Source organism: Vanessa tameamea, chromosome 12 (assembly GCF_037043105.1).
Source record: "Vanessa tameamea isolate UH-Manoa-2023 chromosome 12, ilVanTame1 primary haplotype, whole genome shotgun sequence".
NCBI lineage: Eukaryota > Metazoa > Arthropoda > Insecta > Lepidoptera > Nymphalidae > Vanessa > Vanessa tameamea.
In genome coordinates, this window is record NC_087320.1 from 5,194,234 (window position 1) to 5,217,879 (window position 23,646).

Genomic DNA, 23,646 nt, shown 5'->3' on the forward strand with positions numbered 1-23,646 from the left:
GTCCCACTATGCCTTCTCTCTTTTTGAGGAAAATGCTTGAAACTCATTACCGAAATTCACAAATGTACCCACATTTTTAAGTTTTGTAGGTAAATTAAAACATACGTATTTTCTAAATGGATTAACATCGTTGCAACAATTCAGTTTTTTTTATAAAAGAGAAACATATAAAGGAGTATCGTTTTCATCCTATATTTAAGTTCCATCGTTGATATCAACTCTCAGTTATAGATTAAGTAAACAATACATTTAATTAATATTTACAACAACCTTATATATGTACACATATTGGAATTTCGATATATAACCAGATATGGCACAATTACCGTAAAATCTATCAGTCTTTATAAAGATACGAATCAATTAACATCTACTTTAAATAGAATCGAGTCATTGTAATCATAATAAGAAATATATAAAACTAGAAGTAAACTAGTACCTTACAGAATAAATAACTTTCAGTAAAATAATCTCAATTAAAATTATACTATAACTTTGCTTAGTCGAAAATCGTTTTAAGTTATAATTGCTCTTGTCTAGGAAATTCATTCCACTTATGCCCTGAAATTACAAACCGCACTTAGATACCCACATATGTATGTGTGGGTAAGTTTCTTTGCTCAGTAGTACAGATGGAAACTTGTTTGGGAAAAAATATTTATTCGATGTTTTATGAAGTATTTTTTAACAGAAACAGCTACACACATTTATAATAATTATTTACAGAATAACAACTATGAAAAATACTTTTTTTTGTTCACGGAGTTAGTTTTATAGACACTTCACAATCAATTGGCACTACAAGAGTTCTTTGAAATTTTCAACGACGTGTCAGCTAAGAAGGGCCACGGCAAAAGTGCTGTAAATGAAGCCATGAATCCTAGAAGAACTAGAAGATTGAGTTGATTCATAATCTGTGGGATAAAAAGAACTAATTAGTTTTTCTGCTTTGTCGTATTTATCAATCCTCTATATTATTCGGGTGAAGATCTTGTTTGTTTGTGTGCGATTATCAGAGTCAGTCAGAGTCTGTCAGATTTATTTTTTCGGTTAGACAGTCACCGAGGTATGAGTAACGCGTGTGAAAAAACGCGGAAAAATTCGTTATCAAAATATTTTAGTAAAGTATTCAATATTTATCATCATTATATATTTACAGAATAGGTTCGACTAAAATAAATTTATTCCTTAAGTAATCTTAACCCGTTGTATGTTTCGAGACAAGCCCTTAATTTTATTTCTGTTTGAGATCCGAAAACGGATCTCTAATTATACAAAACTGTAAACTTTTCTGGGTATAAAATTTAATTTGAAAAGATTAACAATTGGTAATATCAAGTATTTTTAAAATAATGGTATTTATTTTGGTCTATTTACAATTCAATAAACGTTAGCGAGGTATAATTTATTACCTCGTGTCGACATTACAATATTCATTACTGCCAAATAGAATGTTATCATTTAAAATTTTGTGAATATATTTAAATATGAAAAAAAATAATGATACTTACTAAACTTGAATACAATTAAAAAAGGTAACCTAATCCTTTATGAGTACTCAGATAATTATCATTGTCGTTCCGAATTTTGACTTGCTAATACTCATAAATTTATTTTTTATTCATGCTCTCTAAGAATTATTTAAAGTATTAGATGTGTGTATTGTTATTATGTAGTACGAATAAGTTTCAGAAATGTAAGTAGCAGTAAGTTTTGCGGTTGTGTCCTTGGAAAGGGTATAAAAAGCAAACAGCTAAGCTAGTTTGTTTCCGCCGGCGGAAACGAGGACACAGATTAGCGACGTCACGGAGGCGGCCGTGACGTCAGTAAATTATTTCAGTGCTTAAATTCACACCCCACTGACTACGTTCTGAGCCGAGGTGCGATCTCATAGGAGACACCCTCAGGACGAACGTCACTCTCGAGTCCAAAAGGGTTCACCTTAAGGCAGAGTCTTAGCACTCGCCCCAACGTTCGGTGACGCTGTAAAGGCCAGTAGGGCCAACAGCAATACACAAATACAGATAAAAAAAAGCTAGTTTGTATAAGCCAATAACCGGCGAGAGTAATAGGAGCTTGCTTATATCATTTATAATAAATTATATTTCTAATGGATACAATTTTTTTGTTATTTATTAAGAATTTAAAAGGTTTTTTAATACAGTTTACGTATTGATATCTTATTAGATCTCTAATGAATATCATATTACAAAACTTTTAAAAATAGATATATTAACGTAATTAAGATAAAAGTGAATTAATTATAATTAACAGGACAACAATAATTTCAGGTTAAATAACTTTTACTACTCATACCTTACAGTTCACATGTACAATTAGAAATAGATGTAACTTATATACAAAGTTGGTTTCAATAGTAGAATCTGTGGCAGTACATGTCCACAATGACCCATAAAAAGAACAAAATAATAAATAATAATAACAAATATATAAATTAAAATCTTAGCAACATTCAATTTTAAATATGGAATAATATTTAATAATTTTATTCATATGCATACCGATATCTTTCCATTCCTCAACTTCATAATCTCCTATAACTCTATTTTCTGCTGAAGTATCTCGCCATCGGTTCTTGTGTTTACCTTATAAATAAAAACATACAATTATTTTATATTATAAAAATGTTATCTTATAATATCATAGAGACTTAGATTAATTTATTAAGGGTTCTTTGTTTTGCAACGTTGCGTTGATAGGATTTCCCGTTGACGTCTTTAATGATATCCGACAGATTTATTTGGTTATTATTTTTACGATACGAATACATGGAGCACGCTTATTTGAGAATATACAAAGATATTGCACTAAAACACGGTAAGAGACAAGGGTTAGTTCTAGTTTTCGAAAACAATATTGGAACAAAAGCGCCTTTCAATTCTAAATACACCGTATAATCTCGCAAAGAATATAGAGGAAAGCCCAAATCTGTAACAATAAAAATGTACATTGAAAGTCAAAGAGCAAACAAAATCGCTTTTCCCACAATAATATTACTAACGACCCAATTGTACGGAAGCATTGGGCTACGGCGGCAAAACCAATAAATACAGAATCAACCATCGACCTTTCTCGATCGGCAGCTACAGGCCGACGATGAATGTATAAAAGGCACGTGGGCCACACAAGTTTTGACTGGTATTACTCTCCTAACCCTGGTTTACATGGCTATATTAAATTTCCAAATTTTCCAATAAGCAGAAGGGAGGATCAACATGAAAAATTAATTCCGAAATCACTGAACTCGAAAGGGTTTCATTGAAGTTCCTACCTGCTTAAATATTAATTATTCGCCTATCTATGTCTTATTGCTTATTTGAGTGAAAATAATTAGTTTATATTCAATTGGTTTTAACATTTGTTTGTTATATTTACCTTTTTTTCGTTGAGGAAATGTCGGGACGTAATTAATTGTTGTACTTGTTGTTGATGGAGCTGGAATTTCTGTGCGAAATGAAACAAACAAAAGTAATGAATTGGCTCTTTTGAATAATATACTATAATTATAATTATTTAAAATATTGCGGTATTTTAAAATATAAAAAAAAATCATTTTAATAATTTATTTCAAGAAGTGTATGTTTTGCATATATAATATATTAACGAGGTAAGTTAAAGTGCTTGCTCGGTTAAAACTGTAGCTCACCGTCAAGTCGAATAAGACCATCCGTCTCACCGAGGGAATTCTTAGCTACGCAACGGTAAGATGAGAAATCCCTGGACGATACTTTACGTATAGTCAGTTTCATTTTTCGACTATAACTATCGTCGTTTAATGCTGTTACATATTTGTTACCTGTAAAATAAATTTGGTTTTAATTAAATCATATAATTGTGAAAAGTTAAATATATAAATATATGTACAAGGATGCTCTTGTGACCCCTATGAATCAAACCAATCTAATCATATTTTTTTATTTAATAAAGAAGCATTACACTTACTTATTGATTATCAAATTAAACACTACGGCTGGTTTGTAAAAAAGATATACCCTGACCTGAGAATAACCGACGAATGAAACTCGGCGGGTTATTAGAATTTAATATAACACTAATTTTAATTAAAATTACAATTTTCATGCTGCAGAATTCAATTGAATGTAAAAAAAAATAAAAGTTTCTTATATAAATTAATTCATCACAGTAAAGTAAGACATTTCCTCTAATAAGATACAAACCAGATATGATCATATCTCCACGGTCCGTGGTCCAGTAGTTAATAGAGGATGGGTAGGCCTCTGTGTGGCATTCCAGCGTTACGTCCTGCCCTACATATGCAGCCTCCAACTGATTCGGGATCGATAACATCGGCGGGACTGCACACAAACATTACATTCCAATATAAATGTATTTAATAGTTTTAAATATATTAAATGACGATATCGGACTAAAAACATTAAAATATATTGGCGAATTATAATGATGTTCAAGGTAAATAATACTCATTTACATTCAAAATGTATTTTATCCAAGTAGGTTCTACCATGTACTTTAGAATAGTCATTTTACAAGATATCAAAAAAATTTAAAAAAGAAAATACTGCATGCTGTTTTATTATTTATTATATTAACTTACATGGAGTAATATTATGCATTATTTATAATCAAACATATGAAATTCCAAATTTTCTTTGATCATTGCCAATTTATGATAGCAAATAGCCACATTACCGTAAGATTAAAGCTTCGTTGTTATAATGGAATACGACGAATTCATAAGGAAGTTTCATTGGTTAATCGAGTGAAAGTTACGTGAACATTTTACGTATATTTCATAAGAAACGTAGAGCTATGAATGTGCTGAGATACGGAATGTGAATTAGGGGTAAGGAAATCGCCTCATTGGCTTTCGGGCCGTTGATGCGACAGAGGTGACGACGCGGGCGCGGAGAACAGATAGCTATTACAGCGGCCGTGCCATATTCACGTCAGCATAATGTTCTAATTGGCCGCAATTACCTCGGTTCCAGCGGAAGGCTCTGTCAGGTACCTTGTCCTCGTAAATACTCGTTAACGACACCCGCATTGAGAAAAATAATATTTTAGAACACTTACCACCGTCAAAAGAAAACGATGTGAAAACGTTCGCGTCCTTACGTCGGAACAATTTGAGGCTGAGTTAACAGGGCGAGAGATATGTGCCCGGCGGTTACTTTACTGGAACGTGATATTTGTATAATTTGGAGTATTTATCCCATCTATTCGGTCTATTCTAAGTCAAAACTAGTGGCTATTTTGTTCCGACGATTAAAAAATAATATTCAAGCAACAATTACAAAATAGAATTAAGTAATTTTACTTTCAAGGTCATTTACGTTAAGTATACTTTAATGTATACCTTATTTAAGAAAATAAAGTATTCATATTATATAGAAGTTTAATTTAACTAAATAAACAGAGGAAACATTTTGTAAATCCCATTTTAACATTATTTAGTTCGTGTTTGATTTCAAGTGTCATTTTAATTTGAGAGATCATGACACGATGATACGCTATTGTGATAAACTATTATTGGAGCTTAATTAGAGACCAAAATGAAACATAATACGCTTGTATCAGCTGTATCAGCTAGCTTATGAATTGATTTAGGCGAAGTTAAATACCTAAAATTATTAACATTGTTGGTTATTGTGTTTCAGTTCTAAGTTATGATAAATTATAATAAATAAATAGTATATGTATTAAGGTATTTAAATGAATGAAAGGTAAATAAAAAGAGGATTATTATTTTAAAACATGAACTAAAGAAATCTTTAAAAATCAAATTGATATAAATAAAAGTGAATTGTCAATTATGTCATTTATTTTTAAATTAAGAAAACATTTAATGATTTATAAAACAAAATGGACAGGACTTTGTTAGTTCAGGAAGCCACGCAATTACAATCATATTTTCCAGTATCGGAAAAATATGTAACGTTAAAAAAGAAAACGTACTTTTAAAAGTTGCTGCTGAATGCCCATTGGTCCTTTTCGGTAACGGTAGCACGTACATGCGCTCGAACTTGTATTCCATAAATCTTATAATCATATATCACATAATCTATCTTTAATTGTAATCTATTGAGTTTTGTTTTTATTGGTTTCTGGGTTTCATTAAAATATATATCTTAAAGAAAAAACCGTAAACATACCGTGTGATAAAATGTACGATTGTACTTCGCGTTAAAAAGTATTGGATAGATTTATAAAGTTTTTGGAGTACATATATAGTTATGTATTATATCAAAAATTTACTATTTTTTTTACGACAAAACACATCGAAAACTCATTATGCTTATTGACACAAACAAATAACAACCTTCATCCCTTTTTAAATTAAATTAAATATGTAGATAGCTGTGAGATTTAAGTGGAATCTGCAATTAATTGTCTTTTGTATGATTGATAGCATCAATTTATATTACAGACATCCAGCATATAAATAATAATTCATTGTTCTGTACAATACATATAAAGGAAATACATATGTATTTGGCAAAATAATTAAATAATAACATGCAAGTTTATTTTGTAATAGTGGGCGTCTTTATATGTAGTTCCATAACAAAATATAATATATTTATGCAAATTCACAGCTTTTTGTTCCTGATACCAATTAAATATTTTATTTTGACAAATTTTATATATTTAATAAATAACATAGAACGAATGTTGCTGATTGTGGTGTCAGCAGTATAGTCTCGTGAGGTGTTTTATAAACGTATATAATTTTAACTATGCAAAGGATAAAACTATTAAAAGAGTTACCACATACATAACATCTACTTACACTGTACCATTAATACGATTCGTTTACTGATCGAAGGCGGCACGCCGTTGGAAGCGATGCAAAGATATGCTCCCATGTGTAGTCTTGATACTTTCGATATAGTTAGATTCTCTCCATCAACTACATTCACTGAAAAATGTTGTTCAATTAATCATATTAACAACCCCGACCACAATAATCTATTAAGAAACAAAGTTTAAGGAGAGTAATTGTTTGAGTGTGTGCTTGCGTGCCTTCAGCTGACATTTATCACGTAAACTGATGTTATTTATTATTATCAAAATAAATCTTTGTATATATTTATGTACTACAATATAAGACATTTTTTTGATATTTCAAGATTAATTACGTAATACAATTAATCACTCTTTGATTACAAATAGTTGTTTAGATAATGCATGGACATAATATATATTCGAATTTAAATCTAAAGTAATGAGATTGTTCAACATAATATTACAAGCGAAGTTCTACTCCACCGCTTCAATCTTGTAAATATTTCGGCTATGCGAAGATTGTACAATTTGGTTGTATTGTACGAAACAATTGGTTCAAGTTGTCATTTCGCCGGAAGGTCGCTCGATATCCCGAACCATTGGATTCAGGCATTCACCTAAAGTCGCAAGGAAATTTCAGACTCGTTTCTTACAGGAATTCGAATTATTCGAAAGGACCTTTAAGGTATTTCGTTTATTTCATCGAAAATTCATGGTTAGACTCTCTCTTCTCAAGTGGTGCGCTTCTTTACGTGATTTTCGAGCTTGTGTTTTATCGGTCTTTTATTTTTCTTCTGTTTTATTTCGTAAATTTGTCAACATAATGATTTAAGGATGTTTTGTGATATTTTCGTTGGTAGGTATTTCACATAATTTCTTATGATGTTTCCTATTTTATTTTTATAATATAGTATATTAAATTTAAAAAAGCTAAATTTTATTTCCATTACCTGATTCACCATTGCAATTAAACTCCTGACCATCCTCACGTCTCCACATGACATATGGCTCAGGGTAGCCTGTGGCTCTACAAACCATGGTAACATTTGTTCCTTCCCGGACAACCATATCCGTAGAAGTCATATTGTCGATAATCATGGGCGGTACTAAAAATAGTATATCGTATAAATACCCAAAATGTATATGTTATAGGAAAAAATTAAATGAAGAAACACATTAACTATGAGCTTATTTTATGAGGCAGTAAAAAGTAGTTTTCTGTGGCTAGTAAAAAAGTAAGGAGAACTCAAGGTCTAAAATGAAATTTAAAGACTTACAACGCAATAAAGCACTTGACTTACGCAAATACCTTACCATTTATAAAATTTGCTTCAACTATATAGTGAGTGTACAAATAATTTTAAGACTTATTTGTATTTTATACGAACCAACGACTTGTAGGTAACCTTTCCTTGAGCGCATAGGATCGGTGTTGACTTGACACATGTACCAGCCGCGATCTACCTCTTGTACATTCTTGATGTGTAGATACCACGAGCGGTGGTCGTTGTACGACAGACTGATGCGTGGATTCTGGGTTATTATATTGTGATGGATGCTCAGAATGGTTTGAGTGTCTACACGTACCCATGCGACCTACGTAAAAACATATAATAATAATATTGTTATATTTCCTTAAAATGTACACAGTTTTTGATATAGCGTCTTGACCAAAAGTTATGCTAGTTTAAACGCATATTAAGCGCGTTCTAAGTCTTCTACTCAAACTGAGAGGTGACCTAGGCCCAATAGTGAGCGTAGTTCACAAGCAAATATTTTACTTGATATTTTTCAATCTATTTCAAAATCCAATCTGAGATGAACTAGCAAATACGTGCTAGTTTATTTCAGCTTAGTTTTGGAACAAAAATTCATAAAAGTCATTTTATATTCTACACTATTATTCGCGATTCAGAACACACAATGAGGTAATTCAATAATCTCTTTGTTCCAGACCACAATGCTACAGAGCAGTGCGCGAGCGTGGACTTGTTTACTCGTCAAAGAATATTAAATCGTCTTCTAAAACTCAGCTCTGGTGTATTCGCCTCATCCCACTTAAATCTGAGCACACTACATGCCACTCCAATTTCACTAACTAGCCGTCCTGCATGATTAATAACTGGCGAATCGTGTATTCTGAGCAAAGTGATATTAAGTTGGCTTGTTAAAACTTTACTTCCTGCGCCGCTCGAATGAAGTTGTATAGAATTTCTGTAAATATGCACGGCTATATTTATAGAAACAGTATGAATTCATAGTGTAGCCAGTAACATATTTTAATTATAAATATAGACTAATTTAAGGCAAAAACGAATCATATTCATAAACGTTGCTTTACAAGTGTTTAGTAAAACTTAGATGTCTCTCTTTTCTATCATCATTGATTTCACAGAAATAAAGAGACATTATTATTTAAGTCCCACCCCCTAACGTTTATAGATAAAGGTGCATCCGTAAACGACTAATATTTAAGCAAATCATTTAAACGCTTTATTAAGTCTATTACCAATTGAAATTAATAAGGCGAAAGTATTCAGAATAATGACGTTATTCTTTGGCCTTATTAAAATCGTAAATTAAATTGGTTGACGATACCTTGTATCCTCTAAGATCCTCGACGACGCACGCGAGAAGGGCGTCCCTTCCGACAGTCACCGTAACGTTGGGCACCGGTTCCACGAAGCGAGGGAACAACGATTCTGCAACAAGTCAGTAATAAAATATTCAATTGTGATGTGTTTACTTTAGCCGTTATTTGTTGCTTTCAAATCTCAGAGATAAAAGTCAAAGTGAATTATTTTATAAAAAATATTCTATTTCCAAAATTGTATTCAATTCCGATTTCCAATAGCAAAATGAAATTGTGATTGCTTTATGTATTTAAAAATAACGTTGTTTTGTAAATGCTTTTGTATAACTGCGTTTTTTCAGATAAAAAAAAAATGATTGCAGCTGTTAACAATGCGCAGTTGTGAAATTCAAATATATATAGGTGTATAAGCAAATGGATCCAAGTCCAAATATAAATTTAGTTAAACGAGGTTAGTTAAATACCTTCATCATAACATATATTATATATCACAAAGAGTGCACTACATATAATCGTTGCACAGTGTTACTCAGGAACGGCGCTGTACTACGTAGGTAATTTAATAATTTAACTCAAAATAGCAAACTAGGTTTCTATCTGGTTTCTAGAGCACTGCCAAGTTCTGTATGCTGTGTGCCCCTTACATCGAGTTCAGCGTTTTTAAAGTTTACGTTGCCTATTGTCGACTACAATGCCCTGTACAAATACTTAGTTATTTATTCAGATCTTTTCTTTGAAGGCACATGAACCTTGTTAATATGAAAATGTGTTGTATTTGAGTCGCATTTCACACATTTTTTATGTTTCAACCGTAAACTTGATTTAAGCAATATAAAATACAGGCTTATATTATTTTTGTTCTCATTTTTTATACTTCATACTAATAATGTGTATATTTTTTAAAGGAATTAATGTTGGTCTCATCTTCTATGTAACAAACAATTCAAGTTAATGTAGGTCATATTCTAGGTTTGAAACCAATTGAAACGGTAGCCTCATAAAGCATGCCTATCGACCGACATCGATCCCACTCCAGCTCCCATGAAAAATAATCACAAATGTTTCAAGAAGATAATATGAAAATATGCTTTAGCATTGTAGCACAATTGCAATATTACAATATTATCTATACAAAAAGCGATTACAATCATAAATTTATTTAATGGTATTCATTTTAAAATAACTTACTTTTATGGAACGATTAATTTATGTGTAATTGATATGAATTGATATGACATTAATATTTATTTTTAATTAATTTTGAGATTATTTTGTTACTTATAATTTCGATAATGAATGTTAAACTATCATTACATTACATTAACAGACTGTAAATTTCCCACTGCTGGGCTAGGCCTCATATCCTAGCATATTCCACCACGCTGCTCCAATGCGGGTTGGTGGAATACACATGTGGCAGAATTTCGTTAAACCATCATTTGTAGGTTATAATGGAATCAATAAAAAAAGGATCAATCTAGACACATCAGTTAAATGGTGCGTCCCTTATACTTTTATAATTGAGTAAACGTCAAAGTTAATGTGATACACATGTCGATATGAGCGATGCTCAAAGCCTGCAACAATCTATTTAGGCTAAACAACCTGAGACACGGAAAAATATCCGCGAATGATTGATGAGTGAACGCGAATAGAACAAATCCATCCAGAGCCCATCAATCTTGGCTGTACAGAGTACAGCCTTCTCTGCACGACGTCTTCCTCTCTAATGAAAGAAGAGCTCCGAGCACATATAAACAATCGGAAAATGTTGTTTCTAATATCCAGCGCATGATAGATGGCTCAGTACGAGACTTACTTAAATAAGTGATAAAATCTCTCAGCGTAATTGAATTGAGAAAATATTTCATTTTCATGTGACTTTAATAAATTATGGTATTATGATATAATAAGTAGCAGATGGTTGATTTTTTTAGATCGTCAATTTTACAAAAATAAACTTTAACGGTTACATAATAAGATTAAAAATTAATTGATTGCTGTACAAAAACAATTAAGGTGAAACTCACACGCGTAGACAATCTCTGCAACGGTGCGTATTTGCTACAGTAGGTTGTTTGACGAGAATGCAATTACCACCTACTTTCCTATGTAAAATGCAATTAATATGAAGCAACTGTGATCTGTGTCAAAATAGAATCGAGTTACATTTAATAATATATTGACTTAAATTAAAAATGATACCGTTTCTATTTATTCAGACTATTATTCAATGATTAATAGTCATGTTTTTTTATTACATTTAGCTAGTTTTCTTCGACAGAAGTAAGTACAATATAATAACTAAATCGAGTTTATAAATATTTTTATTGAGACAATATTTTGCTAATTGTGCTGTTTCATTAAGTCTAATGTTTAAACTAAAGAATATTGCAAATCTACTAGACCGATGATGAAAATAGTAAAAAGTAACATTGTTAAATAAAATGTACGTACTTTATCGTTAACCTTATCGTTCTGTTTCAAAAATAAATTAATTATGATACTGTTAATATATTCAACTCTAATAAGGGACATTACGTTGGCACTTGAAATAACATGATTATGAACCGTGAATAGATCAGGTTGGTGAGTGTTTGCGAATGCAAGTGATGGACCGGCCTTTCTCGGTATCCGTATTTACCTAATTGGAACAGTGCGCTGTGACAAAAGTCCACGTTGTCCACCCCAGTAAATTAGATTCTCCGTCCCACGTTCCGTTGCTCTGAAAATTCACATTCGCTTTACTTACCTCTTTTACCCCAAATTAACTACCCTTCGTCCTAATTGAAAAACGCGCCAAAGCCCCATTACCCCATTAAATTCTGTCCGCTTTATTGCTATTTAATATATAATTATTCATGTTAACCTTAAATTCGCTCTGACATGTTACAAATATAACGTCCTGTTTAATGTCAGTTCATTTTAATGCGCTCAGTTTTGTGTGCTATATTTATGATTATAGTTATGAAAAGTTCATTCCAATATGACATTGGATTTGTTTTAACAAAAACATCTAGCGCATGAAAAACAATATTATTCGATATGCAATCACCATAAGCTTATAACTATGCAACAGTTATGCGTTTGAAAATTGAATTATCTGTTTTCCATTCGAGAATAGTGTTCTAAAAATAAAACCGATTTCAGTAAATGCGATCTGGCGAGTCTCATGCAGCACCACCGCGGCTTCAGCGTGGGTACATTCATGAGTATCGATTTTATGCAAAATGCAACAAGATTCACTTGAATGTCTATAGGTACGTATTATTCGAAACATCTATCGAGCAATTACACGGGAATCGCTATCGGCCTTGTAAATGGTTAGGAACGGCGTCAGGGCGTTGAAATGCGATGTCCTATTCGATGAAATTGTGAGGATTGAAGTCGTGTATAAACATGAAACACAATTAGCGGTTAGCGTCTAATTACGCCGTGAGCTTTAATAACTCATTTGTGATATCGCGTAGAAAGCCAATTTGAAAGTATCAGATTTCATGTTAATTAAATGAAGTCTTTTATAAGTATCTAGAATTTTTAGTGTTGCCGATTTAAATAATATTTGCCAATATTTTATTATTAATACTAAAATATATTAATTCACTTCAATATGTATACATGTATAAAAGCTTATTAAATATTTTTAACAATAACATTTCTATATGTATTTTGACATTTTATATGGATAGATCGTAGCTCCTATAATTGTTGCAAAATTTATTACTTATTGTTTTGCTTATACTTGGTTAAGTGTAGGTATATTTTTATTTATTTAATGTGGTAACATTTCAGCGATAATTTTCTGTTATTAAACGATATGCACTACAATGGTCTTAAAGTAACTGTTAAAAAAATATTTGTTTATTTTATGTTATAATAAAATTTTATTTGAATCTGTGTTTGACTTCTTCTATATAATCGCTGCAATAATCACGTTCGACGTATAAGAAACTTCAGTCTTAGTTGTGTACAAACATGATCAGGCTTTGGTGAAATTTGTAAACATTAACACGTAGATAATTAGTGTTTACACTTGTGTATTGTTTCAAACAATGTACATAATATTATGTATTATACTAAACCGCCGAGATTGTTTGCTTAATTTACTCGTACTTTGTTGAATTTAATATACACATTAATCAATATAGGGGAATAGTATGTATGAATTGTGTATTAGTACTTGGGAAATATGATTTTAAGATCGTTTTAAGTCAATTATAATCAAATGCATCAGTATGAAACATAATCAAATTAATTATAAACATATTAAATATAAACATTTTTTATTATTTAATACTTATTTTAATACTTTTTTTTATGGCATTGGTAGGCGGACGACCATATGGGCCACCTGATGGTAAGTGGTCACCACCGCCCATAGACAAAGGCGCTGTAAGAAATATTAACCATTCCTTACATCACCTATGCGCCACCAACCTTGGGAACTAAGATGTTATGTCCCTTGTGCCTGTGATTACACTGGCTCACTCACACTTCTAACCGGAACACAACAATACAGAGTACTGTTATTTGGCGGTAGAATATCTGATGAGTGGGTGGTACCTACCCAGACGGGCTTGCACAAAGCTTTACCACCAAGTAAAATTTTACTATTTAATTAAATTATACGTTTTTTTATTTTATTTTTATCACTGTTGCTCTATTAGTCATATATTATGTACATTGAATACAATTTTATTTTTCTATATACATATCTAAGTGAAGGATTGTTTAATTTTGTAAATCATGGTTGATAAAAATGTTTTTATAAAAATACTAACAGATACAAGTCGAATCAATAATCGAATATAAAAATCTCTCCGACCTGAGATTTTTGATACCATCGAAATTCAATGGAATTATTTTAATTGCAAGGCATGTCGGTCGGCCAATTATTTAAAGTTTGTTGTAAACAATTATTCGTTACTACGCTTTCGCCACCTATTGTACACTACCTACCTATGGAACTATGCAAGCAGCCTTAACGCAAATATCAACAATAATCATTATACAAACTAGGGTTGTTATGGATATGTCATTTCGGATCTGGATATTGATAATATTATACCGGTTTTAGATATTATAATATAGAAATTGTAAAAGAAAAAATAATAAGATATTCATTTTAATTTACTTGTAAGCTATTATTTAGTATTAGATTAGGTAATACGCCAAAGGGACGACCAAAGATACGATGGATGGATTGTGTGAAAGACGATATGGCTGGAAAGGATGTTACTTGTGAGATGACGTCAGACAGAGATGTATGGAAGAAGAAGACATGCTGCGCCGACCCCAAATAAAATTGGGACAGGGCAGGATGATGATGATGAGGTTAGGTAACTAATAGCTTTAAATTGCAATTAGCTACTCCATTTAAGTAAAATTATTATAAATATATTTTTTCCCTCATCTCTGATACAAACTTAATCAAAGTAACATTAATATATAACACAATGGTTAGAACACGTGACTTTTAACCAAACATTGCGTGTTCAAACCGGGCACCTTTTTATGTGCTTAATTTGTGTTTATAATTGTTATGAAGTGTACCGGTAAAGAAAATAATCGTGAATCTGCATGAAAGTCCGCCAAGTGAATGAATATGCTCCAATCCAATATCAGTCTAATTCCCCCGAAAGGAATTGAAGACTTATACTAGCAGTGGGAAATTAACATACTGTTAAAAGTAATTTAAATTACTGTTAACAGTACGTAAAGCTTGTCAATTTCCCAAGTTCGAGCAATTAAAAACCAAATACTCTTTCTCTATATTAGCCATTGAATACAAATAATATTCTTTAAATCAGTAAAAATCTTAAGCAAAGCAAAATATGTTCGACCTTTTTACGTATATTTTTAAATGAGAAACAAAATAACACAATCTTCCGGGCAAAAGTCACAAACGAAAATATTGAAGCGGAGTCGTCTCCCGGCTCGTCGGCTTATAAAAATACTCTGCATGACAGCTCAGCGTTATATTACAGTTATAAATCAGAGACATCGCGACAGAGGCGCGTGGCGCGTGGCGAGGTGGTGCCACCTCGTAGGCGACACCAATCAGATGCATAAATATCCCCCAGCACACCTATGCCTACATGACACGATACGATTCGAATCTACAAATGTCAACTGTTAGATAACATGCATTCGCTTCGACTTATCTCGAATCCAGTGCTTGCTGTAATTTGTTTACACGAGAAGACTAGCGTTAAACGTCGCATTACTTTGAATAATTAATTTACTTCGAGAACTGACTTACTTGTAAAAGACTTTATATTATGTTATTTGTTTATTAAAATATCATGAAGTTTTACATTTAGACAACCTAGATAGTCTAGTTTTCACTTATAAATCATATATCTATTCCGATAGAACTGTCTGCAGTTGCAGTTAAATTTTTTGTAAATTCATTTTATTTTTTGCGCTACGGGAGAAGTGTGTACCTATAGAAGAGCTATCGTCAGTAAAGGTTTTTTCAACAACAGCAAAAAAGAAAAACATCGAGGTCAACACTCGTATTGTAAACGAGTAGTAAAACTTTAAAGCGCTGTGTACACCGTGAACGCTAGTGCCTGGCAATGGTTTCCGGCTCATATCGTCAAATTGGAACGCGCGTGCCTCGCCAGGGTGAATTACGTTACGGAGAGAACGGTGACGTTGTGAGATTCACTTATAGCATTCACATCGTAGTAATATCCAACACAATGTTGCATTCTTGTTATATCGTTAATAAAATGCTATTGTATAGCGGAAACCGCACATCGAAAAATCAGAGAGCGTCGCGTGAAATGCTACCGGTGCCGGCATCGGCATAGACGTCAGAAATATGACCAAACGTTGCACACATACGAAATATATGGCACAATAGAACGCGGCTCGTGTCGGGCCGTGCCGGGCTCTGCGACTTTTTTTCATACCTATTGGTTATTGTTATAATCTCCAGGCAATTCTTATAAAGTTTTTACTGTACGTAAAACCAAAGCATTTATTTTGGCAATAAAGCAGCATTTTAGCATAATCATGCGATTGCACATTTCTCCTTTTTTATTATTAACAGTAAAAATACTAGTTTCTTTGTTCTGGAGACGGATTTTGTATTTTCATCTCAAATATTTTAAGGACAAAAATCGCCTTATATAATTCCTTGCTATGAATATTTTGAAATTATATTCATAACAGCGACTCAAAAGAAATATAATTTATGGTTCTAATTTTAAAACTATACATACATTTTGTAAATTAGTTGGGTCATTGAAAATAATTTGTGAAACTGCATTTCGTGACTTTGGTGAGCGTAGTGGCGTTGAAGCTGACTTACGATGCAAACTGCCGTTAACTTTAAGGAAGAAAACTTGTTTCGAAATATTCTCAAAGACGAAAAGACCGAGCAATGCAAATAAGGAAGCTTTATCTACATTGCGATTTCTTTAAAAAATATCGAACTTCGCTTGGAAGTTATAAAAATTAGTTGCAAACTCGGTGAATATAATGTTTTCAGCACGGCAACAAAAATGTCAACTAAGCAACATGCATAATATATGATCTCGAGAAAAGTTTAAGAGAGGGTCTGCTTTGTTTTAAGATTTTCTAGGATAGTGTCAGTTTTTATATGAAAATTTAATATTACATATCTTTATGTTGGTTATTCTGGAATATGACATGTTTTATATCTTTAATTTATGTTACTGTCGAGAAATATTTTTAAATCTAAAGTAAATCTTATTTAAGATTAAATGTATATTACTCCGTTAACCCTATTCCAGTATGGATCGACGTATATGTACATTTTCCAGTTTTCTGCAGACATATACAAGATTTCTCATCATGTCTTCCGCACCGCTGAGCATGAAATGAATAACAAAGAATAACGAAACACTTTATAGTTTGATAAATGCACCCTTAATTTGAACGCATCGTTGTCGTTGAGAACCTCGTGCTCCACAAGTTGGATCATCATAAAAATTAAAAATATTTAAAGTATAATATTAACTTATGTTGTGTTGATTTTTGTGCAGTATAACATATTCTTCCATTAGTTTTAATTAAAAATATAAACTTATCTAATAACGTTTCAAAATTTCTTTTAAGAATAAATAGATGAGTGTAGACTAAGTATTAATATAGCCTAATTTCTGGTGAAATATGCATGTCTCATTATTATATTTTCCTGCGACATCTCGTCTAGAATATAATTAATGTTCTGACACTGGATCTCTTATATTGTATCTAATGTGTGTAATATATGTATATATTATATTCCTACGTATTTTATTCGTAAGCTAAACTGCTATAATGTCGTAATTATTGTGTTATAAGGTAAGTTTTTAGGTAACTAGTGAATTTCTTGCTCGTTCTTTATATTACTTTGTACGAATATTATAAATAGGTAATTTTTGTTTATATTTTCGAAATATTTTAAGGTGTAGCTCATTATTTCAACGTAGTCATGGAAAAAAAATCCTACCGAGCATTTTAGAAGCGAACGCCACCCAAAATGTTACCGATGCATGAAATCTATGTAAGAAAGATTTATAAATCTTTTGAACTTGGACATAGGCATACAAATATGGAATTTGAGAGAATATGAAAATAATGTACGGGACGTAACCTATTTAACGAGGATGGAGTGATGGGAACAGTAAGTCTTGAAACGTGACAGATTTTTGGTAATAAGTATAGGACTTATATAAGCATACAGCTTATTTAATAAAATAATTAAAAGGCCACAATGTTATTATGTTTATATAGTACTATTATTTTAATACACAATTATTATTATAATACGCTGTTATTATTATATCGACAATTATATGATATGTATTGACATATCAAATTATTGTCAATATAATATTATAATAACTGCATGACCTATCAAATTATTGTTTTAATTGATCTTAAATACTTTAATTAAATTAAGACAAAAAATCAATTGTCTAATCAAATATTATCAAAAATAAATAAATGACGTTAAATCGAATAACATAAATCACTAAGCATATTTGACTCTTAATATTATAATATACATTATATTCATCTATAATAATTGAAAACAATTATGAAATTTAAATTTAATATAAATTAATAATGTAAACGAACAAACTTTTCTATTAAATATATTCAGTTTAAATTGAAAACAGTAGTCATTGGCGTGATAACTTTTCGAATAATTGCTTATTATTTACTAATTAACTATCAACGGATCCAAACGGCAAATTGGATTCCAAATTATATACGGAAAAACCTATGTTTTATATCAACTGTTTACAGAAATAATAAAGTTTTAAAATATTTTTTAAAAATCCAACTGTGATGATGATCCATATGACAGAGTTTGGTCACTGCGGCTTTTGTAATAAAATGGCTACCAGCACCGTTCATTGTTGCCTATGCACAAACTTGTGCTGTCTATTAGGATCATATTAAGGTGAGGTTAAGGTTGCGGAGTTATAGTTCCGGGCCCTCCACAAGAGAGGTTTCTAAAACCAAAATATAATTAGGTGCCACGACTCTATTGCTCCAGGGACTTCAGAATTCGTGATCTTTTACTGATCTTCCTAATCTCTCGGCATTATCTATTTCCTCACTCTCTTAATCTTATGGAACGAAAATCTGAGATGACCGGAAAAAGATCAGATGCAGAACCAAAGGCTTACGTGTTGTCCAAAATATAGGAGTAATATGGAACGCAGTTATAAGCATATATTTACGTCGTACAGTGCAATTTAACGATATCGTGACCTAAATTGTTACATCTTTGATTTACGCGACACGTTGTCGCAATGTGCCACATCGACGTTGTAACTTGCTTATGTGTGGTATTCGCCTTTTGATTCATATGATCTGGGAGTTGAACTGAGGACTTCAAGATTCACAGGTATATATATATGGTATCCAATATACCGTGGATTCTGAAGTCCTCAGTGAAGTGGTAGTTAAAACTAACAAAATAATCCGATACAGGAGAACTTCAATGTGCCGGTTTTTTTTTGTTTTTTTATCTAAATCTAGAAAGCAACTTTTTCAACGTGGTTTCGGAAAACTAGATAAAAGCAATCTGTGGTACGATATCCATCGCTTAGATTAGTTTGGATTTATAGGCTCCGGCTTAATTGTTATAATCGGTGATGATAGTTGATACTACTGAGTTCGATTATTTCTAGGTGAAAAAAATATATTAAATAAGTTTTAAATTTCTTTAACACATTCTGATTTATAAAAAACAATTTGTATTTATGAGGGATTATATGAGAATTTTTTTTGCTCGACAACTGACTCAGGTTTTGAGTTTATTAAGAATATTTATGAAGCTTCGGAGTCACAGGATGCCTTAGGGATATTCTGTGACTTATATGGCCTATGATTAAACATGTGACTCTAGTCAGGAAATAATACGGAATAATAATTTAGGAATAACAGTACGTGCACTCGACTTTTGACTTTGTAATTTAACAATAGAATTCTTAATTTCAAATTTTATCAAGTTCAAAATTTTTTTAAAAAAGGTATTATTTCAGCTTTGTTATTAGATCCTAAACAATTTTAAGTGAATAAAATATTATTTTTCGCTTCGAGTTAGTAATTTTAAAGGTGATTTTTTCTTTAAAAAAAATAAAATTATACATGGAATAAGTTTAAATAAATCAGTTATTTTTAATTTTTACATTTTATTCGTGTCTATTTTTTTTTCTATTTTCAATGACACAATATACTACGATTTTTATTCAATGATAAATATCTTACGATTCGAAATAAGTATTTTATACACCAAATGATTTGGAAATATATAGTATAGGTGTAATATTATATTATGGAATGGTGAAAATAAAACATATATATAAAAATTTTTACTTTATGACCAATTACAAATATTCTCAGCTGTAAGTGGTCGTAGGATAAAAATAAGATATTTATTTTCGTGTAGGTGTTTTTCTAGGCTAAGCTTTTTAAATATTACAGTTTTTTACATAATAGATAGATAATTTAAAGATCTTATATGATAATGGATAAAACATATATTGACATTAAGACGTCGGCGTCGTCTAGAGGCGTCTAATCATATAATAATTAAATATATTTATTGCACAAATCTGCACAATTACTGCAAGAACGTTAGCAGCGAATTACAATTCCGATCCTCTGCAGAAAAAATGACACAGCCCCCTTGTCACCAGTGGCGGAGAGAAGACGGTTAAACTCTTAATAAAGGTTTTTGCACTATAACTTAAGTCTAAGTGTTTCAACGGCAAACGGAACGAATACATAATTTGAAATAAGAGGTGTATATTTGCATCGTTTGTTCTCTGTTAATACTGTTTCCCTAATGTGGGGGGAGGGCAGTGTATCAACGCATATAGCGTCTAACACTAGGGTTTGATCTCGTCCCTCTTCCTTTTATTGAACACGAAAGACCCTGTCTACTGAAAGAGTCTTTCTCTTTTCCACACATCTGCATTTGTGCTCAAAGCATAGCAGTGCCAATTGTTATGCGGAAACATTAATCATGAAAAGTTTCCCAATATATTTTAAGGGTAACGCATTGATCTGACTTTTTTGTACATAAAGCTAAAATCCTTACTTTTTGCACTTGTTAAGATTTGGGTACACTATGTATGTAAGTGTACCGTGAACCAATGGTAAATCCAAAAGATTTGGTTTGTGTCTTTAAATAGTATATATAATAAGTAGTTCAATTACCCCAGAACTTCGGGATCTATTGCGTTATATCAGCTGGATATCGATGTTCTGGGTTGAGATAGGGCCGACAGGAAGTTATTGCGTTTTTTTTTTTATTTTAAGAGTGTACACTTCTGTGCCTCATAACGCACGTAAAGCCGTAGGTCCTTCGCCTAAATTATTTCCGATCGTTTCAGATTTATTATTCCATTAGATTTTGAGAGTGAATGTGAGTGACTATAGATACTTGTCCACTATAAAATATCCTGCGTATTTGAGTAGTCTCCCGCTAGATTGGCCCCGTGGCTACAATCGGTCCGGATGAGTATATAATTAAGATAACTCTTGCCTCTCTTCTTTAAACATTTGTCTATACCACAAATCATAAACGATTCAAATTGGTGTTGACCTCTACAAATAAACACCTTTAAACCTATAATGAATGATTAACAATATTTTTTAGGAGCTATATAAATAATCCAGTAGAAAATCCTTAGAGGAAAAAACTTATAGTGCATATTTAAGCGAGGCATTTGTTAGTTCCATTAGACTTTAGAAATAAAAATAAAATTTCATTCTAATCGCACGAGCGGAGAGGCGAAACGTGACAAATAGTCTGTTGTTCACTAAATCAATGGCAGTGGAATTTGAAATCAAAAGTAATCTGCGTACGCGGAAACACGGAAGGAGATGGATGCCAAGGAAAATACACGAGAAAATTCAAAAGAAAAGCAAGGTGGAGCGGGCGTCGAAAATTGGCTTCATTAGATAGAGGGGAGGCGTGAGATGGAGCACAAAGTACTGTGTGCTGCGGGATACCTTCCCCTATGAACTAATTAGTATTTTAGCTGCATTCATAAATGAACATGTTTCCACAGTTGATAATAATAATTTGTTTTGGAATTTATATTGTTTATAAATGAAACATTTTTCTTCAATAAAATATATAATTTGAATTCTAAGATACTTGTCTAAAATCATTTTAAATTTGTTGAATTTAATGTTGTTACTAAAATAAAAGCGGCAGGTTTAATTAAGGTTAATGATGAAATCATATTTAAATAGTTATCGTAGTTATAAAATATTTAACGAATATTAAATTCAGTACATGGCGATATAAAAAAAGCCTTGGTTGAGAAAGTAATAAAAATAGGCAAAATTAATTTATGAGTGATATGAACATTCAGGTGAACTAAGGCGACCTAATTACCAGATTTTAGAGAGACTCGACGCTCGGCACATCACTATGTAATCTACTTATCGAAAGCGTGCGGTGCAGCGAGTGTAATAACAGATCGATGCTAAGTGAGCAAAAGTTTTATAATTGACAAAAATCATATGAATCATGCTCAACTACGGAAATTTTTGTCAAGTAACATGTTTTAGTTGCTGGACCATCACAGTCAAAACACCATAATTAAATATTGGGCAAGCATAACGAAACTTTTATGTCCACAATTTGTGTTTATAATTCATTTCGTACTCATTAAAGGACATATAATTAGTAAACGTGCATGAGTTAGCTTTATATTTGCTAAATGTATATCTCTCAATCCGATTTGGTACAGCGCGGTGGTATTTAAACCTATACCTAAAGAGGAAAGGAGGCATATGCCTCGCTCTAGGACATTATTACTACGCTGCTAATAAGTAATAATTTGCAAAAAATCATATATCATCTGAGTAGTTATTTACTTAGATCATATGTGAATAATTTATATTGTTTATGTAGTATTCCTAACCTAACCTAACATATCTAAATCTATTTAAAAATATCTAATAGAAACGTTATAATATTTTTTTATATTGTCATTGTAGCGTTTTGTGGTATAATAAGCTCCAATAATGGCATTTTTTTAAGTCAGTTTTAAAATACGCATTGCTTAAATATAATGGCGCATTTAGAAAAATGAGTGAAGGTTTTTCAGAAGAGATTACCACCGAGGGGGTATAATCGTTTCTATAAGTAGAAATAAGAGTACTGCCGAGTTATAAACCTATACAATAAAAAGGATCAACGAATCGGTTAAAAATTAGAGAAGATAACCAATTTGATTAATTTTTATTTTTCATTTTGTTTTACAATATATAATTATTGTGAGTTTGATAATTTATTTATTATAAAAAAAATAAGTATTACTATTTGGCATAATTTGGATTATTTTATTTTTATCTACTTTGTATGATTATATTTTTTCTCGTTGAAAAACGCATTACGCGTTTCCCCCGTGTGATGCATTTTCTCTTGACCCAGCGACTCAATTAGGGACGTACCGGCGCATTGTCACCAAGTCCGCCGTAGGTGACCCCAGAACTTCCTCCCATCGGACCATCAGGGCTTGCTGGGTTAGAACCCTGATTGGCCCGATCTCCGCCGACCCTGTACGGTTGCTGCCGTTCCTCACCTACGCCCGGAAGCGTTACACCTCTGTGAGCACCTTTGTTTGGTGTTTTCAAGGTGGATGAAAAGTGTCTAATCAACTGGACTTCAAGTTTAGTTTTCGTCGGGGTCGCTGTTTCCGGTGACCTTCTAGTTTGCCTGACACATATGTAGATAGGCGAAAGTACATAAATGCAAGGGGGAGGCA

The 23,646-nt window shown here is 31.8% G+C and overlaps 1 protein-coding gene across 1 annotated transcript in view; it reads right to left on the reverse strand.

Annotated features, from left to right (window-relative positions):
• Positions 1–205: 205 nt before the first annotated feature.
• The window catches only part of LOC113392977 (lachesin-like), a 39,024-nt gene continuing 15,583 nt past the window's right edge, over positions 206–23,646 (reverse strand). The window contains exons 2-10 of the mRNA XM_026629629.2: positions 9,388–9,491; positions 8,178–8,385; positions 7,740–7,895; positions 6,794–6,922; positions 4,200–4,337; positions 3,668–3,817; positions 3,397–3,465; positions 2,523–2,606; positions 206–914 (exon numbers count right to left, since the gene is read on the reverse strand). Of these exons, the coding sequence (XP_026485414.1) occupies positions 832–914; positions 2,523–2,606; positions 3,397–3,465; positions 3,668–3,817; positions 4,200–4,337; positions 6,794–6,922; positions 7,740–7,895; positions 8,178–8,385; positions 9,388–9,491 (1,121 nt within the window). The 3' untranslated portion in view covers positions 206–831. The remainder of the gene's footprint in view (positions 915–2,522; positions 2,607–3,396; positions 3,466–3,667; positions 3,818–4,199; positions 4,338–6,793; positions 6,923–7,739; positions 7,896–8,177; positions 8,386–9,387; positions 9,492–23,646) is intronic.